Source organism: Rhinoraja longicauda, chromosome 3, assembly GCF_053455715.1.
Source record: "Rhinoraja longicauda isolate Sanriku21f chromosome 3, sRhiLon1.1, whole genome shotgun sequence".
In the NCBI taxonomy this organism is placed as follows: domain Eukaryota; kingdom Metazoa; phylum Chordata; class Chondrichthyes; order Rajiformes; family Arhynchobatidae; genus Rhinoraja; species Rhinoraja longicauda.
Genome location: NC_135955.1, coordinates 5909851 through 5929388, shown reverse-complemented (window position 1 = coordinate 5929388; position 19538 = coordinate 5909851). Strand labels below are relative to the sequence as shown.

Sequence of the window (19538 nt, the reverse complement as noted above, 5' to 3'; positions counted from 1 at the left end):
GCGGACCCGGTGGGCCAAAGGGCCTGTTTCCGCGCTCTAAACTAAACTAAACTAAACTAAGATAGTGGTGGTGAGCCTGTGGTCTTTAGTCAGAGGGTGGTGAATCTGTGGAATTCATTGACCGCAGAATGTGGCGATCCTCACCTCTCTCCCATACACCAGCAGGCCATAACCATCAGCTGGGAGGTTGGCAGGTTTCTACACAGGGTCATGGATAGGCAGGGCATGTAGTGATATGGATCACATGCAGGCGGAGGAGAATAATTTAACTTGGCATCATTCTTTGTCACGGTCATTGTGGCCGATGCACACCGATGTTACTGTTCAATATCCCATGCCCTGGGGAGAACTGTGCCCTCAGTTTACAAATGAACATTCGCTGAAAGACAATAGACAATAGACAGTAGGTGCAGGAGGAGGCCATTCGGCCCTTCGAGCCAGCACTGCCATTCACTGGAATGAGGGGAATACAAATGAAAATCCAAGTGGTCTCCTAAATATTCTCCCACTTCATCAACATAACTGAGGGAATGCCTGGATATCTACACACTAAAACTCTCGTTTGTTTGTTTGTTTGTTCCTGACCCACAGCCAAAACGGTACATGATACCGCGACAATTTTAGGCCCACCTTACTCACCGTCGTCCCTTTGTTGCTAATGGGAGAAGTTTCAATAGACAATAGACAATAGGTGCAGGAGTAGGCCATTCGGCCCTTTGAGCCAGCACCGCCATTCAATGTGATCATGGCTGATCATTCTCAATCAGTACCCTGTTCCTGCCTTCTCCCCATACCCCCTGACTCTGCTATGATTAAGAGCTCTATCTAGCTCTCTCCTGACATTTTACTTTAGTTTAGTATAGATTAGTGATAGGGCGCGGAAACAGGCCCTTCGGCCCCACTGGGTCCGTGCCGACCAGCGATCCCCGCACACTAACACTATCCTACACACGCTGGGGACAAATGTACACGCAAACCAAGCCAATTAACCTACAAACCTATACGTCATAGGATTGTGGGAGGAAACCGATGATCTTGGAGAAAACCCACGCAGGTCAGGGGGAGAACGTACAAACTCCGTACAGACGGCGCCCATAGTCGGGATGGAACCCGGGTCTCCGGCGCTGCATTCGCTGTAAGGCAGCAACTCTACCGCTGCGCCACCCTTTACTCTAGGGCCTGTTTGGCACCATCTTCCACAATGGTATTGGATCTGTGTCCATCACTTTGAATAAGATCCCATCAACTGTGGGAAAACGAGTCAATTCAAGGCATTTGCCGCACGTGAACATAACACTTTATTTTCATGAAGAGCAGTTGGGTGGCAAGGCCGGGAGAATGAGCTTTTAAGCACCGCAGTACCAAGTCTTTATTTTTTGTGTGGTGAACTGGAATGAGGGGAATACAAATGAAAATCCAGGTGGTCTCCTAAATATTCTCCCACTTCATCAACATAACTGAGGGAATGACTGGATATCTATAGACTAAAACTCTCATTTGTTTGTCTGTTTGTTCCTGACGCACAGCCAAAACGGTACACGATAGCACGACAATTTTAGGCCCACCTTACTCACCATTGGTGCTAATGGAAGAAGTTTCAATAGACAATGGACAATAGGTGCGGGAGGAGGCCATTCAGCCCTTTGAGCCAGCACCACCATTCAATGTGATCATGGCTGATCATTCTCAATCAGTACCCCGTTCCTGCCTTCTCCCCATACCCCCTGACTCCGCTATCCTTAAGAGCTCTATCTCGCTCTCTCTTGAATGCATTCAGAGAATTGGCCTCCACTGCCTTCTGAGGCAGAGAATTCCACAGATTTACAACTCTCTGACTCATTGAAATCGCTGTTATATTTTTTGTTATTCACATTTTAAAGTTTAAATCTATCTCCTAGGGAGGGAGGGGGGAGGGGATGAGGGGGAGTGCAGGGAGGGGAGGAAGGAGGGGGAGGATAAGGGGGGTCAGGGGGGTGGAGTGTGGGGGAGGGGGAGGGGACAGGTGCAGGGAGGGGAGGAGGGGTGGTGGAGGGAGGGAGGTGGGGTGTGGGAGGGGGAGGGGACGGGGGATGAGGGTAGGGGGGAGTGGGTTGGGAGAGGGGAGGGGGTGGAGGGGGGAGGGGGGAGAGAGGGAGGGGAGGAGGGGAGTGGGGGAGAGGGAGGGGGGCAGGAGTGGAATGCATACCACCAGATTCATAACAAGAAGAGTTGAGTATCGGAGCAAAGAGGTCCTTCTGCAGTTGTACAGGGCCCTAGTGAGATCGCACCTGGAGTGCTGTGTGCAGTTGTACAGGGCCCTAGTGAGGCCGCACCTGGAGTACTGTGTGCAGTTTTGGTCTCCAAATTTGAGGAAGGATATTCTTGCTATTGAGGGCGTGCAGCGTAGGTTTACTAGGTTAATTCCCGGAATGGCGGGACTGTCGTATGTTGAAAGACTGGAGCGACTGGGCTTGTATACACTGGAATTCAGAAGGATGAGAGGGGATCTCATCAAAACATATAAGATTATTAAGGGGTTGGACACGTTAGAGGCAGAAAACATGTTCCCAATGTTGGGGGAGTCCAGTACCAGGGGCCGCAGTTTAAGAATAAGGGGTAGGCCATTTAGAAAGGAGATGAGGATCTGTCAGAGAGTTGTGAATCTGTGGAATTCTCTGCCTCAGAAGGCAGTGGAGGCCAATTCTCTGAATGCATTCAAGAGAGAGCGAGATAGTAAGAAACAAAGATCTTCGGTTTCCTCCCACACTCCAAAGTCATGCAGGTTTGTAGGTTAATTGGCTGGGCAAATGTTAAAATTGTCCCTAGTGGGTGTAGGATAGTGTTAGTGTGCGGGGATCGCTGGGCGGCGCGGACCCGATGGGCCGAAGGGCCTGTTTCTGCGCTGTATCTCTAAATCTGAAAACAAATCTAAATCTAACAAACCAAAATAGACCGCAATAACAATAATTTCTCCACTACAAATGTCTCACCAGTGCCAAAGGCTTCCAGCGTGTTCACTGTGGTGCCCCATTATTTGCACGCTGTATCGTTTAATCAATCATAAGCCCAAGGCTCTACAGGGGCGGCACAGTGGCGCAGCGGTAGAGTTGCTGCCCTACAGAGCCAGAGACCCGGGGGTTTGATCCTGACTACGGGTGGATTTTGTACCTTCGCCCAATGACCTCGTGGGTTTTCTCCGGGCGCTCCTCCCACACTCCAAAGACGTGCAGGTTGAAGGTTAATTGGCTTCTGTAAATTGTAGGTTATCCCTAGTGCGCAGGATAGTGCTAGTGTGTGGGGTGGCCATTGGTCGGAACAGACTTGGTCAGAATCAGAATCAGAATCGCCTTTATTTGTCATCCAACAAAACAAGTCTTTTGGACGAGATTCTGTCACCCACAGTCCAACAATAAGAGCAATAAAAACAAGCAATAACACACACACAATCACAAACCAACACCAAACAAAAAGAAAAAAGGAACATCCATCACAGTGAGTGTCCTCCAGTCCCCTCCTCACTGTGATGGAAGGCCAGGATGTCTTTTCTCTTCCCCTGCCGTCTTGTTGCCACGTTCCAGGCCAGGCCGGACGGTGAAAGGGCCGACCCAAGCCCCGCGATCCGGGGCGGGCGAACACGCTGCCGCTGCACCTCGGGGCGGTCGCAGCTTCCGACATTGAAGCCCCCGCCGGGCAGAGAAAATCCCGCAGCCTATTTCAGGCCGCGCCGGACGGTGAAAGGTCCGCGGCGGTCCGACCCAAGCCCCTCGATTCGGGGCGGACAAAGACGCTGCCGCTGCCGGAGCTCCAGATGTCGGCCCCCACCCAGGGGGCTGCGAGCTTCCAACGTCCACGCGGCCCGCGGCCGAAGAAGCCTCCGGAGCCTCCGAATGCGAGTCGCAGCCGCTCCCGCGGCGCCACCACAGCCTCCGAAGTCAGCCAGCTCCACAGATGGTAAGTCCGGTCCACGGGCTCTGCGAACCAGAACCCAGGTGGTCCCGGGTGGAGGCCGCCAGCTCCAGGTGTTTGGCCGATGGTAGGCCGCAGCGTGAACGGAGACACCACCCAGAAACAAAGGTCCCGTCTCCGTTCGGAAGAGACAGTTTTACAGTTTCCCCCCCCCCACCCACACACAGTACACAACCACAAAAAAACACTACAACACCTCTAAACACTACAATTAATACAAAAAGCACAACAAAAACACAAAAGACAAACGGACTGTGCGTGCCTCGGTGGGCCGAAGTGCCTGTTTCCGAGCTGTATCTCTAAAGTCTAAAGTGAATTATTATTGTGTTTTCTGTGTTTACTGTCTCAAAAGACAGTCAAACAACATTGAGTTACTTTCTCTTCCATTGCCTTATTTCCCAGTGTAACAGTTCAGTTTATTGTCACGTGTACCGACCGAGGTACACTGAAAAGCTTTTTGTTGCGTGGTACCCAGTCAGCAGAAAGACAATAGACGATGAGTTTAGAGATGCAGCGCGGAATCAGCCCCTTTCGGCCCACCGGGTCCGCGCCGACCAGCGATCCCCGCACATCAACACCATCCTACACCCACTAGGAACAATTTTTACATTTACTAAGCCAGTTGGAAAAACTTTTTCACTCAGAGAGTTGTGAAACTGTGGAATTCTCTGCCTCAGAAGGCAGTGGAGGCCAATTCTCAAATGCATTCAAGAGAGAGCTAGATAGAGCTCTTGATGATAGCGGAGTCAGGGGGTACGGGGAGAAGGCAGGAACGGGGTACTGATTGTGGATGATCAGCCATGATCATGGTGAATGGCGATGCTGGCTCGAAGGGCCGAATGGCCTACTCTTGCACCTACTTTCTATTGTCTATTGTCTAATTAACCTACGAACATGCACGTCTTTGGAGTGTGAGAGGAAAACGAAGATCTCGGAGAAAACCCACACAGGTCACGGGGAGACCGTACAAACTCCGTACAGACGGCGCCCGTAGCCGGGAAGGAACCTGGGTCTCCGGCGCTGCATTCGCTGTAAGGCGGCAACTCTACCGCTGTGCCACCATGGCCCCCCCTCCCCCCCCACTTGAGGATCTGGATCGTAGAATGATGGAAATGTTTCATCAAAGGTCTGTCAATGACCTTTCTGGAGGAGCAACGGGAGGTTTAGATCGCAGGACTCTTCCCGCGTTTAGGGAGTACAGGAGTGAAATCGAGAAGGGTCGGGGAGGAAGGGAGAGAACAAGATCTTAACGGTCGTTAAAGGGCCAAGGGCAGAGCCCTGGGTGTTTGATTGATTAAGTCCATCCACACTCTACGCTGCCACGTGAAGGCCACCAGGATAATCAAGGACCAGTCTCACCCCCGGTCGCTCCCCCCTCCCATCGGGCAAGAGCGAAGATACTAGAGGAGCAAGATGGACCACTCCATCCAAATCGCCTATACTGAAGTGTGGTACGCAAAGGAGCTGAAAATCGTCCGCCATTTTAGTAAGCAAAACCCCGCCGTTCGCTCTGCCTCTCGCAGTGTAATCAGTGTCATATGTTGAAAGACTGGAGCGACTAGGCTTGTATACACTGGAATTTAGAAGGATGAGAGGCGATCTTATCGAAACGTATAAGATTATTAAGGGGTTGGACACGTTAGAGGCAGGAAACATGTTCCCAATGTTGGGGGAGTCCAGAACAAGAGGCCACAGTTTAAGAATAAAGGGTAGGCCATTTAGAACGGAGATGAGGAAAAACTTTTTCAAACAGAGAGTTGTGAATCTGTGGAATTCTCTGCCTCAGAAGGCAGTGGAGGCCAATTCTCTGAATGCATTCAAGAGAGAGCTAGATAGAGCTCTTAAGGATAGCGGAGTCAGGGGGTATGGGGAGAAGGCAGGAACGGGGTACTGATTGAGAATGATCAGCCATGATCACATTGAATGGCGGTGCTGGCTCGAAGGGCCGAATGGCCTACTCCTGTTGTCTATGTCTATTGTCTATTGTGTTGTGGGGGAACAGTATGTGTGATGATACCATTAAAAATGCAGAATATATCTCATCTATCAATTCACAGATTTTTGTTATTTTTCTTTTAAAATGTTTCTGCAAGTTTCTGCCGATTAAAACGGTGCCGTGACCTACTACGGTTTTTAGGGTCGAGCGGTCTATCTTGCTCTAGATACGCTGGATGCTATCAAGAGAGAGTTAGATAGATTTGACTCCTTCTAAACTCCAGTGAATACAAGCCAAGTCTTTCCAATCTTTCCTCATATGACAGTCCCGCCATCCCAGGGATTGACCTCGTGAACCTACGAGGTTAATCTGCTGGAAACACACTGTTGGTCAGGCAGCATCTGTGGAAAGAGGAACAGAGCTAACATTTCAGGCTTGAGCAGGACAAACGGCCTTAGACCTGAAACATGAATGCTGATTTCCCTTCCACAGATGCTGCCTGACCTGTTGAGTGTTTCCAACTTTTATTCTGGTGTGGAATTAACAAGAGACAGCGCGACAATTTCCACCATTTATGACTAAACTTGCCACTAAATTCTGTCACTTTTCCTTCACTTTCTTGAGGTTAACGTTGCTTCTGACCACAAAGCACCCCATTTCCTGGCTCCACAATCCATAACACTTCCATCAGTATCTCACACCTGTTGCCTCTACACTTCTGGCCTTTGTCCAACCACCTGCCTCACCTGTACCCACCTGCCACCTGCCATGCTTTGTTCTGGGTCTCTTCCAGCTCACTTTCCCTACCCTTCCTCACCACAATCATTGTAAAGAAGGGTCCCGACCCAAAACATTATCTATCCGCGTTCTCCAGAGACGCTGCCCGGCCCTGCTGAGTTACTCCAGCATTTTGCGTCTTTCGTGGAAACAAGGAAGGGTCTCGACCCGAAACGTCACCCATTCCTTCTCTCCTGAGATGCTGCCTGACCCGCTGAGTTACTCCAGCATTTTGTGAAATAAATACCTTCGATTTATATCAGCATCTGCAGTTATTTTCTTACACAAGGAACTGCAGATGCTGGTTAATACCAAAGATAGGCACGAAGTGCTGGAGTAACTCAGCAGGTCAGTCAGCATCTCTGGGGGAAGAAAGGATGGGTGATGTCTGAGGTGATGCTGCCTCTCTTTGCAGCTTTACAGATGACACAAAGCTGGGTGGCAGTGTGAACTGTGAGGAAGATGCTACGAGGTTGCAGGGTGACTTGGACAGGTTGTGTGAGTGGGCGGATGCATGGCAGATGCAGTTTAATGTGGATAAGTGTGAGGTTATCCACTTTGGTGGTAAGAATAGGAAGGCAGAGTATTATCTGAATAGTGTCAAGTTAGGAACAGGGGACGTACAACGAGATCTGGGTGTCCTAGTGCATCAGTCACTGAAAGGAAGCATGCAGGTACAGCAGGCAGTGAAGAAAGCCAATGGAATGTTGGCCTTCATAACAAGAGGAATTGAGTATAAGAGCAAAGAGGTCCTTCTGCAGTTGTACAGGGCCCTAGTGAGACCGCACCTGGAGTACTGTGTGCAGTTTTGGTCTCCAAATTTGAGGAAGGATATTCTTGCTATTGAGGGTGTGCAGCATTGGTTCACTAGGTTAATTCCTGGAATGGCGGGACTATCATATGTTGAAAGACTGGAGCGACTAGGCTTGTATACACTGGAATTTAGAAGGATGAGAGGAGATCTTATCGAAACGTATAAGATTATTAAGGGGTTGGACACGTTAGAGGCAGGAAACATGTTCCCAATGTTGGGGGAGTCCAGAACAAATGGCCACAGTTTAAGAATAAGGCCATTTAGAACTGAGATGAGGAAAAACTTTTTCAGTCAGAGAGTTGTGAATCTGTGGAATTCTCTGCCTCAGAAGGCAGTGGAGGCCAATTCTCGGAATGCATTCAAGAGAGAGCTAGATAGAGCTCTTAAGGATAGCGGAGTCAGGGGTTATGGGGAGAAGGCAGGAACGGGGTACTGATTGAGACTGATCAGCCATGATCACTTTGAATGGTGATGCTGGCTCGAAGGGCCGAATGGCCTACTCCTGCACCTATTGCCTATTGTCTATTGCCTGACCTGCTGAGTTACTCCAGCACTTTGCTTCATGCTTTATTCCTAATTGTTTACTGTGTGTCCATGTTGTTACTTGTGAGCGGAGCACCAAGGCACATTCCTTGTATGTGCACATACTTGGCCATTTCACTTATTCAATTCAACCCAGCACTTTGTGTCTAGCCTTGTTACTCTTATTGTAAACCAGCATCTTAAGTTCCTTGTTTGTACCCTGTTTCCTATCTCGATGTCTTGTTAAGCCCCTGTCCCACGCAGGCAGTTGTTTAGGCGACTACAGGTAACTAGGCTGTCACCACACGGTTGCCGGGGTGTCGCCTGTACGGCCGTGAGTCGTCTCCAAAGAGTCGTAGTGTTTTTCTGGTCGCCGCTGGATTTTGAAATGTTTACAGATTTTCGGCGATAGTCGGTTTGACGCCAATGATCGTAGCTTGACGTCTCCTGACGGGGGCACTGTCGTAGGTTGTCGCCGGTGCTGACTTCAGCGAATTCCAAGTGTGGACTTGATCTGATCATCCATCAGTGTGATGTGTCCGTAAATCATATCATATCATATATATACAGCCGGAAACAGGCCTTTTCGGCCCTCCAAGTCCGTGCCGCCCAGTGATCCCCGTACATTAACACTATCCTACACCCACTAGGGACAATTTTTTTTACATTTACCCAGTCAATTAACCTACATACCTGTACGTCTTTGGAGTGTGGGAGGAAACCGAAGATCTCGGAGAAAACCCACGCAGGTCACGGGGAGAACGTACAAACTCCTTACAGTGCAGCACCCGTAGTCAGGATTGAACCTGAGTCTCCGGCGCTGCATTCGCTGTAAAGCAGCAACTCTACCGCTGCGCTACCGTACCGTATGATGATAGGTTTTGTACTATAAGAAAATAACTGCAGATGCTGGTACAAATCGAAGGTATTTATTTCACAAAATGCTGGAGTAACTCAGCAGGTCAGGCAGCATCTCAGGAGAGAAGGAATGGGTGACGTTTCGTGTCGAGACCCTTCTTCAGACTGATGTCAAGGGGGCGGGACAATGGAAGGATATAGGTGGAGACAGGAAGATAGAGGGAGAACTGGGAAGGGGGAGGGGGAGAGAGGGACAGAGGAACTATCTAAAGTTGGAGAAGTCGATGTTCATACCACTGGGCTGCAAGCTGCCCAGGCGAAATATGAGGTGTCGATGTCCGCCTTAACCAAACTGATCTCCCGGTGGCTGAGCACTTCAACTCCACCTCCCACTCCCAGTCTGACCTTTCTGTCATGGGCCTCCTCCAGTGCCATAGTGAGGCCCACCGGAAATTGGAGGAACAGCACCTCATATTTCACTTGGGCAGCTTGCAAACCAGTGGTATGAACATCGACTGCCTCAAAGTGTCCCTCAAAGACTTGGACATCAACCTCAGCACTTGGGAGTCTCTTGCTCTGGACCATCCAACCTGGCGTAGCAAGCTCACCACAGGAGCCCGTGCAGCAGAGAACAGACGCACTGCAGAGGCCCAGAGGAAACGCACCGCGCACAAGGCCCGGGCTACCTCCACTTCCACTGCAGCACCCATCCACTTGTGTCCTACGTGTGGGCGTGCCTTCCGGGCCCGGATTGGCCTCACCAGTCACTTCCGGACCCACAGTCACCAATCCTCCAACTGAAAGTGAAGTCATGGCCAGGGGCGTGGCTGTGTTCTGCAGCTGCGGCTCACCGGCAGTCTCTCCGTTTTTTTTTTGTGTTTTTTTGTCATTGTTGATGTTAAATGTACGTTTTATTTTATTTTTAATTCTGTGTATGTAGGGGGGTGGTGGGGGGGTTGGGGGAAACCTTTTTTTAAATCTCCTCCTCAACGGAGATGCGACCTTTACCGTGTCGTATCTCCGTTCGCGCTACGGCCTAACATCGTGGAGTCGGCGGCCTCCAGCTGGGATCGACCTCGAAGACTCCGGTCGCAGGGCCTGGACTTACCATCTCGGAGGCTTCGGCCGTGGGCCCTGCAGACCGCAACATCGGGAGCTCGCAGGTCCCTGGCTGGCGACCGGCCTTTGGGAGCTCCAGCCGCAGCAGCTTCGACCGCCCCGAAGCACGAGGCACGATCAACCCGCCCGCAGGCCCTTCATCACCCTGCATGGCCCGGCCGCGGCACTTTACATCGCCCGGTGGGGGCTCAGGACTCTCATCGCCCTGCGTGGCTCGGCCGCGGCATTTTCCATCGCCCGGTGGGGGCTCAGGACTTTCATCGGCCTGCTCGGCTCGACCCTGGGACTTTCCATCGCCCGGTGGGGGCTTCAAGGGGTTGGGAGCCTCGATCACCTCGTGGCGCCACGGGAGAAGAACGAGGAGGAGATAAGACTTTGCCTTCCATCACAGTGAGGGTATGCCTAGAGCAATCACTGTGATGGCTGTTTTGTGTAAAAAATTGTATCTGTGTGTCTTGTGTTCTTTAATGTCTACTGCCGGACCCTGACGTGAGAGGACGCTGGCGCTGTGTATTCGCCGCTTTTCCGTCAGGATAGTTTGTCTGTTTGTCTGTTTGTTTCTATGTTAATTGTATTTGTAAAGCGCTTTGTGCATGTGTTAAGGCGCTATATAAAATAAATATATTATTATTATTATTATTATCTTCCAACCCGAAGGACCAACAACAACAACACTGTCAAACCAATCCTTGAGTCTGTGGAATTCTCTGCCACTGAAGGTAGTTGAGGCCAGTTCATTGGCTATATTTAAGAGGGAGTTAGATGTGGCCCTTGTGGCTAAAGGGATCAGGGGGTATGGAGAGAAGGCAGGTACGGGATACTGAGCTGGATGATCAGCCATGATCATATTGAATGGCGGTGCAGGCTCAAAGGGCCGAATGGCCTACTCCTGCACCTATGTTTCTATGTTTCTATGACTTATAGAACCATCCAGACCAACAAAGGCTGTTTCCGCTACTCGCTGTACTTAAGAACCATCCCCGTTTGGAATAGTTTGCCACCGCGTGCAAAATCTTTTAAATTGTCACTTGCAAACACTAAATGTTAAATCTGCAACTGCGTGCGTGAGGGACTGCCCAACAATGGTGGTTGGTGCAGTATCAACAAGACGAGGATAGTAAGTGACGACCGTGGACTCCCAAGAGACAGCCTTCTTCCACCTCAAAAACATCGCCCGTCTCCGTCCGTCCGTCTCCGCCACAGCTGCAGAAACGCTCACCCACGCCTTCATCACCTCCCGTCTGGACTACTGCAACAGCCTCCTCTATGGTTCACCCTCAAAAATCATCAATAGACTCCAATACATCCAGAACTCCGCTGCCCGTCTACTCACCCACTCCCCGATCCGTGACCATATCACCCCCATCCTTTACAAGCTCCACTGGCTCCCCATCCCCCAGAGAATCCAGTACAAAATCCTCCTCATGACCTACAAAGCCCTCCATAACCTGGCCCCATCCTACCTGACTGACCTCCTCCACAGACACACTCCCACCCGCACCCTCCGCTCTGCTGCTGCCAACCTCCTGTCCCCCCCCATCCGGACCAAACTCAGATCCTGGGGGGACAGGGCTTTCTCCATCGCTGCTCCCACACTCTGGAACTCACTACCCCAAACCATCAGAGACTCCTCCTCACTCACCACATTCAAAACATCACTGAAGTCTCACCTGTTCAACACTGCCTTCAACCACTGACTGTCACCTCACCTTATTCATCCTTTTCTGTTCGTTTATTTATTTATTTTTATGTCTTATTTACCCTGTAAAGCGTCTTTGAGTGTCTAGAAAAGCGCTATACAAATGTAATGTATTATTATTATTATTATTATTAAAAACAATACCACAAACAACAGCGAGCTTGCAAATGTGCGCTGGAGGATTAAGTCCGTAAAAAAAGGTACAGATTAAGAATAAATGTGAGGAATGAATCAACCAGGCTCTTTAAAGTCTCTTAAAAGGGCATTAGAGTGAAAAACTGTGCCCCATCAATAACCGACACAGATCGAAATGTAAAAATTAAAATAAATCTTCCAATTGAGAATCCTGGAGCATTTCTATGAGATTGATGTGCACCGTGTCGGGCCCAGAAACAGGGAACCAAAAGTTACTGGGAAATGAAGTGTTACGAATGGAAAAGACTAGCTGTGGAATTCTCAGCCGCTCTAATAATATTATACACACGAGTAGACTGGAACCTGGAAATTGTTTTTGTCTACATCTAAATGGCGCTAAGAGAGCATCTCGAGTCATATTGCTCGTGAATCTCCAAAAGATCGACGTCGTCTTTTATTTAAACAAAAATAAATTTAATGAATTGTTGCTACCTATATAGTAAAACCCTCGTTTGTTTGTTTGTTTGTTCCTGAACTACAGCCAAAACGGTGCACGATAGCGCGACAATTTTAGGCCCACCTTACTCACCGTCGTCCCTTTGGTGCTAACGGAAGAAGTTTCATTGAAATCGGTGTTATATTTTTAAAGTTATTCGCATTTTAAAATTTAAATCTATCTCCTAGGGAAACAATAGACAATAGACAATAGGTGCAGGAGGAGGCTGGAGTAACTCAGCAGGTCAGGCAGCATCTTGGGAGAGAAGGAATGGGTGACGTTTCGGGTCGAGATCCTTCTTCAGACTTATATGACAATAGACAAAAGGTGCAGGAGGAGGCCATTCGGCCCTTCGAGCCAGCACCGCCATTCAATGTGATCATGGCTGGTCATTCTCAATCAGTACCCCATTCCTGCCTTCTCCCCATACCCCCTGACTCCGCTATCCTTCAGAGCTCTATCTAGCTCTCTCTTGAATGCATTCAGAGAATTGGCCTCCACTGCCTTCTGAGGCAGAGAATTCCACAGATTCACAACTGTAGAGAGGGAGAGAGCGAGGGAGGGGGGAGGGGGCAGTGATGGAGGGGGTAGGAGAGAGGATAAAGGGGGTTCAGGGGGGTGGAGTGGGTGGGGGGGGGGGGAGAGGGAGGGGGGGAGGAGAGGGTGCTGCACCAATGCAGGAGAGGTTTGGACCCACTTGGTCTTGTAATATATACAGTACAAAACTATACCAAACAAACCCACCACAACCATAATACAAAATCACCCAATTATCTAAACATATATTCTGAAATGTTTGGGGAAAAAAACTGCAGATGCTGGTTCAAATCGAAGGTAGACCCATTCCTTCTCTCCCGAGATGCTGCCTGACCCCGCTAGGTTACTCCGGCATTTTGTGTCTACCTTCTTAAACGTTACACTCTTAAACAACTATGTTACACTCCTTGTCCAGGATGCATTCCAACCCCTCCCCCCCCCCCCCCCCCCCCACCCCCCGAGACCCTTCTTCAGACTGACGTCAGGGGAGGGGGGGCGGGACAAAGATAGGATGCACTAGGAGACTTGTAAGACTGGTGGGAGATACGGTATGTGTTTAGCAGTTGTACACAGACAGTATACAAGAGTAGCCAGTTTGGCACCATTTTCGAGTCCCAGTTGTTGTAGGTGCAGGTTTGTTTGTTTGTTTTATAGTTATGTTTTTAAAAATATTAATTATTATTTATTTATTATTATTTTATTTTATATTCAAAATTCATTTATTCAATTACGGTACAAAACCAAACCGTGGCAACACACCTGCCACCACAAAATCACCAAATTATCTAAGACACTAAACTTTCATACATTCGGTATGCACGGTGGCGCAGCGGTAGAGTTGCTGCTTTACAGCGAATGCAGCGCCGGAGACTCAGGTTCGATCCTGACTACGGGTGCTGCACTGTAAGGAGTTTGTACGTTCTCCCCGTGACCTGCGTGGGTTTTCTCCGAGATCTTCGGTTTCCTCCCACACTCCAAAGACGTACAGGTATGTAGATTAATTGGCTGGGTAAATGTAAAAATTGTCCCTAGTGTGTGTAGGATAGTGTTAATGTGCGGGGATCGCTGGGCGGCGCGGACTTGGTGGGCCGAAAAGGCCTGTTTCCGCACTGTATATATATGATATGATATGATATGATTCTCCCCGCGGTGCCCAGCGGTCCCGGAAATCTTCCAGGGTGCCCGTGGGCAGCGCGTGGTCCCTCTCCAACGCCACCCGGGCACGGACGGACGTGACCCCGGAAAAGGGGCGGGCAGCCGGCTCGGGCAGAGCCCTCTTCCGCCTGGCGCCGTGACTCGCGGACGGCCATCTTGGCCAGGCCCAGGAGCAACCCAACCGGGACATCTTCGGCCTCCCACCCTCTCCCCCGAGATCAAGGTCTCCAGCGGTAATGCTCGCTCAATAATTCTGTTGCGTCTCTCTGTTTTGACGCATCAGAATAGATCCGGAACGTTGTTTGACTTTGCATTTTAGCAAGGTGCTAAAACACCTTGGCGCAGGTTCTGAAGTCTCGCCAAGGTCAAAGCAGGATAGTCGTGCTAGGTTTCCCTCCGTTACGCCACAGTGTCGCGTTCAATGACGCGCCACTATGCTGATCTTTACGTCTCAAATTCCCGCAGCTTCAGGCATTGGGCCTAGCAGCTGCGATCTGGCGGCCAGCTCTTGAAGCGCTCGTTGGACCGGCGTTTCTCAACCTTTTTGACTGCCAAAACCTGGCGACTCTCGTCCGCCATCTCGGTGTACTACCCCTGTACAGTTGTAATAAATCTGCTGAGGTGTAGCACACAGGGCAGTGGGGGCCAATTCACTGGATGGATTTAAAACTGAGTTGGATAGAGCTCTGGGGGCTAGTGGAATCAAGGGATATGGGGAGAAGGCAGGCACGGGTTACTGATTGTGGACGATCAGCCATGATCACAATGAATGGTGGTGCTGGCTCGAAGGGCCGAATGGCCTCCTCCTGCACCTATTTCCCATGTTTCTGTTTCTACGTTCCTATGTTTCTAACTGGTGTACGGTTGATTGATGACCAGCGTGGCCTCGGTGGGTCGAAGGCCCCGTTTCCGCAGCGTATCAATGAGCTGTAGTTCCTTGTGTCTCCCATTCGGAAGTCGTGAACAAGTTTTGATTATCCGTTTGGGCAGCAATTGCCAAATGTTTGTTAAAATTGGAAATGCAGTCAGGTGGGGATTGTTGCTGTGAATGGGTGGGCAGGGAGAGGGGGGTGAGGAGTTGGCAAGCGGAGCAGAGGACTTGGCGAAAGGGATGTGCAGGGATTTCATACGTTCATAAAGTCATTAGTCACAGGAGCAGGAGTGGCCCATTCGGCCCATCGAGCCTCCTCCAGCATGCAATCGTGGCTGATCCAGCCTTCCCTCTCAACCCTATTCTACCTGCCTTCTCCCCATAACCCTTGACACCTTTAAGGGCCTGTCCCACTTAGGCGATTTTAAGGCGACTGCCGGTGACTAGGCTGTCGCTGAACGTTTGCCGGGGTGTCGCGGGCGTGATCGTGAGGAGTCTTTAATGGATCGTAGCGGATCTCGGCGCGTTGCAGAAAAAAATGTGCCTGCTAGAAATGTCTGGCTGCCAGCTGGCTTGTGGCCAGGTATCGTTACTTATTGCGGGCGCTGTCTGTCGCACGCTGTCCCCAGGTTTGCCAGCTTGTCGCAGATGCATTTAGAAGCACGTAATATTAAATTAAGAAAAGGCATTTGAAGACACCAGAAGATAGTTTAGTTTAACCAATTTATTTACCGTCAGGACATTTGACGGGTAGATTGGAGGCGACAGTTTGACGGCCAGGTAAGCGTGGGAATTTTGCGATGTTTCCGAAGACGGTGTAATCTCTTAGCCAGGTGCTAGTTTCACAAAAAAAGTGACTTGTACCGAGCTGACTCGGCATTTGTCGTGGTCATTGTCGTGGTCATTGTCGTGGTCATTGTCGTGGTCATTGTCGTGGTCATTGTCGTGGTCATTGTGGTGGTCGTTGTCGCGGTCATTGTCGTGGTCATTGTCGCGGTCATTGTCGTGGTCATTGTCGTGGTCATTGTCACGGTCATTGTCGTGGTCATTGTCGTGGTCATTGTCGTGGTCATTGTCGTGGTCACTGTCGTGGTCATTGTCGTGGTCATTGTCGTGGTCATTGTCACGGTCATTGTCGTGGTCATTGTCGTGGTCATTGTCGTGGTCATTGTCGTGGTCATTGTGGTCATTGTCGTGGTCATTGTTGTGGTCACTGTGGTCATTGTGGTCATTGTCGTGGTCATTGTCATGGTCATTGTCGTGGTCATTGTCGGGGAGGGAGGGAGGGAGGGAGGGAGGGAGGGAGGGAGGGAGGGAGGGAGGGAGGGAGGGAGGGAGGGAGGGAGGGAGGGAGGGAGGGAGGGAGGGATAGGTGACGTTTCACAGAGTGCTGGAGTAACTCTGCGGGTCAGGCAGCATCTCTGGAGAACATGGATAGGTGACGCTTCGGGTCGAGACCCTTCTTCAGACTCAACGAGATTCTTTCGGGCACGGGATGGTGATGGTGAATCTGACTTACGGTTTCAGTTGAGTTTAGTTTGGAGATACAGCGCGGAAACAGGCCCTTCGGCCCACCGGGTCCGTGCCGACCAGCGATCCCCGCACACTAATACTATCCTACACACGCTAGGGACAATTTGTTATATTTACCAAGCCAATTAACCTACAAACCTGCACTTCTTTGGAGTGTGGGAGGAAACCGAAGATCTCGGAGAAAACCCACGCAGGTCACGGGGAGAACGTACAAACTCCGTACAGACAGCACCTGTAGTCGGGATGGAACCCGGGTCTCCGGCGCTGCATTCGCTGTAAGGCAGCAACTCTACCGCTGCGCCACCGGTCAGTTTATTGTCACGTGTACCGAGACGAGGTACAGTGAAAAGCTTTTTGTTGCGTGCTAACCAGACAGCGGAAAGACAGTGCATGATCACAGTCAATCCATTTACATTGTACAATTAAAGTAGGAATTGTTGCATTAGGAGTACAGATTGAAGTGTGTGGAGCGAATGTGTTGTGAGTTTGTGCATCGGCCTCTGTGGCCAGCACGCAAACAGTCGCCTGTGTCGGGGGCCATCTTGGAAGCAGGTTTACGTGAAATTTTACTTACGGAAGGATTAACGAAACGTAATCCTTGGGTAAATCAGGGAGTACTTACTGTGGAAGATCTGCCCCAATGGTTTTAACCACATTCTGGGTTTGTGTGTCTGCTTTCAGCTTGGTGGCGACCAAGGAGATGGAAGGTTCTAGAACCCATGCACCAACAATGTCTCCGTCTGATTTCCTGGACAAACTGATGGGAAAGACTTCAGGATATGATGCAAGGATCAGGCCCAACTTTAAAGGTAATTTACCACGTCTGTATATTAAACTCTCGTTTGTTTGTTTGTTTGTTCCTGAACTACAGCCAAAATGGTTCACGATAGCGCGACAATTTTAGCCCCACCTTACTCACCGTCGTCCCTTTGGTGCTAATGGAAGAAGTTTCATTGAAATCGGTGTTATATTTTTAAAGTTATTCACATTTTAAAGTTTAAATCTATCTCCTAGGGAGGGGGGGAGGTGGGAGGGAGGGAGGGAGGGAGGGGGATGGAGGGAGGGGGGAGAGGAGGGAGGATGAGTGGGGATAGAGTGGGGGGAGGAAGCGGGGAGGGGAGGGGAGGGGTGTGGGGGAGGGGGGAGGGCGAGGGAAGAGGAAGGGGGATGGATGGGAGGTGGAGGGAGGGGGGAGGAGAAGGAGGGAGGGGGGTAAGAGGGAGGGAGACGAGGGAGGGAGACGAGGGAGGGAGGGGAGGAGGGGGAAGAGGGGAGAGGGGAGGGGAGGGGAGTGCTGCACCAATGCAGGAGAGGTTTAGGCCCAACGGGTCCACTTGGTCGAGTTATGGTATAAAAACCGGAAATGCTGGAAATACTCAACAGGTCAGGGAACATGAGGGGAAGGGGTGGAGAGAGAAAGAGAAAGAGAGAGTCAATGTGTCAAAGTGCAGGATGGAACTGCAGATGCTGGTTTAAACCGAAGACAGACACAAAATGCTGGAGTAACTCAGCGGGACAATAGGTGCAGGAGGAGGCCATTCGGCCCTTCGAGCCAGCACCGCCATTCAATGTGATCACGGCTGATTATCCACAATCAGTACCCCATTCCTGCCTTCTCCCCATACCCCCTGACTCCGCTCTCTCTTGAATGCATTCAGAGAATTGGCCTCCACTGCCTTCTGAGGCAGAGAATTCCACAGATTCACAACTCTCTGACTGAAAAAGTTTTTCCTTATCTCAGTTCTAAATGGCCTACCTCTTATTCTTAAACTGTGGCCCCTGGACTCCCCCAACATTGGGAACATGTTTCCTGCCTCTAACGTGTCCAACCCCTTAATAATCTTATACGTTTCGATAAGATCTCCTCTCATCCTTCTAAATTCCAGTGTATACAAGCCTAGTCGCTCCAGTCTTTCAACATATGACAGTCCCGCCATTCCGGGAATTAACCTAGTAAACCTATGCTGCACGCCCTCAATAGCAAGAATATCCTTCCTCAAATTTGTAGACCAAAACTGCACACAGTACTCCAGGTGCGGTCTCACTAGGGCCCGGTACAACTGCAGAAGGACCTCTTTGCTCCTATACTCAACTCCTCTTGTTACGAAGTCCAACATTCCATTGGCTTTCTTCACTGCCTGCTGTACCTGCATGCTTCCTTTCAGTGACTGATGCACTAGGACACCCAGATCTCGTTGTACGTCCCCTGTTCCTAACTTGACACTATTCAGATAATACTCTGCCTTCCTATTCTTACCAACAAAGTGGATAACCTCACACTTATCCACATTAAACTGCATCGTCACCCATTCCCTCTCTCCTGAGATGCTGCCTGACCTGCTGAGTTACTCCAGCATTGTGTGATACCTTCGATTTGTACCAGCATCTGCTGTTATTTTCCTACACATGTTCAATGGTGATTTATTGTCACGTATGAAGTGCACAGTGAAATTCTCTTTACACAATCACACATGCACACCATGATTTGGCACCATTTAATGGATCGGTGAGGTTTTTGGGCCTTCTGAAGACTCTTTCGTTTCTAAGCCAGTATCTGCAGTTCGGTATATCTAACTCAAGTCAAACATTTGCAAGGTTACAACACCGGCATTTGTATTCATAAAACCTAATGCAATCCAACAGACCATTACTCTTATTGATCATCACAATAAAATGACCAGGCTCGGAATAAATTGCTTTATTTTGAACAGCGCGGCCCGTAGAGAATCAAGAAAATGACATTGGTTGTAAATTTTGAAAGGCTGCTTCTGCATTTGATGAAGGGTCGACACAAAATGCTGGACAATAGACAATAGGTGCAGGAGAAGGCCATTCGGCCCTTCGAGCCAGCACCGCCATTCAATGTGATCATGGCTGATCATTCTCAATCAGTACCCCGTTTCCTGCCCCCTGACTCCGCTATCCTTAAGAGCTCTATCTAGCTTTCTCTTGAATGCATTCAGAGAATTGGCCTCCACTGCTTTCTGAGGCAGAGAATTCCACAGATTCACAACTCTCTGACTGAAAAAGCTTTTCCTCTTCTCCGTTCTAAATGGCCTACCCCTTATTCTTAAACTGTGGCCCCTGGTTCTGGACTCCCCCAACATTGGGAACATGTTTCCTGCCTCTAACGTGTCCAAC

The 19538-nt window shown here is 49.9% G+C and overlaps 1 protein-coding gene across 2 annotated transcripts in view; it reads left to right on the top strand.

The window, feature by feature from the left end:
- Positions 1-19538, top strand: part of LOC144611932 (glycine receptor subunit alpha-3-like) — a 161710-nt gene that overhangs the window by 13429 nt on the left and 128743 nt on the right. For both annotated transcript variants that reach the window (XM_078431284.1, XM_078431275.1), the window contains exon 2: positions 17079-17206. In XM_078431284.1, the coding sequence (XP_078287410.1) occupies positions 17079-17206 (128 nt within the window). The remainder of the gene's footprint in view (positions 1-17078; positions 17207-19538) is intronic.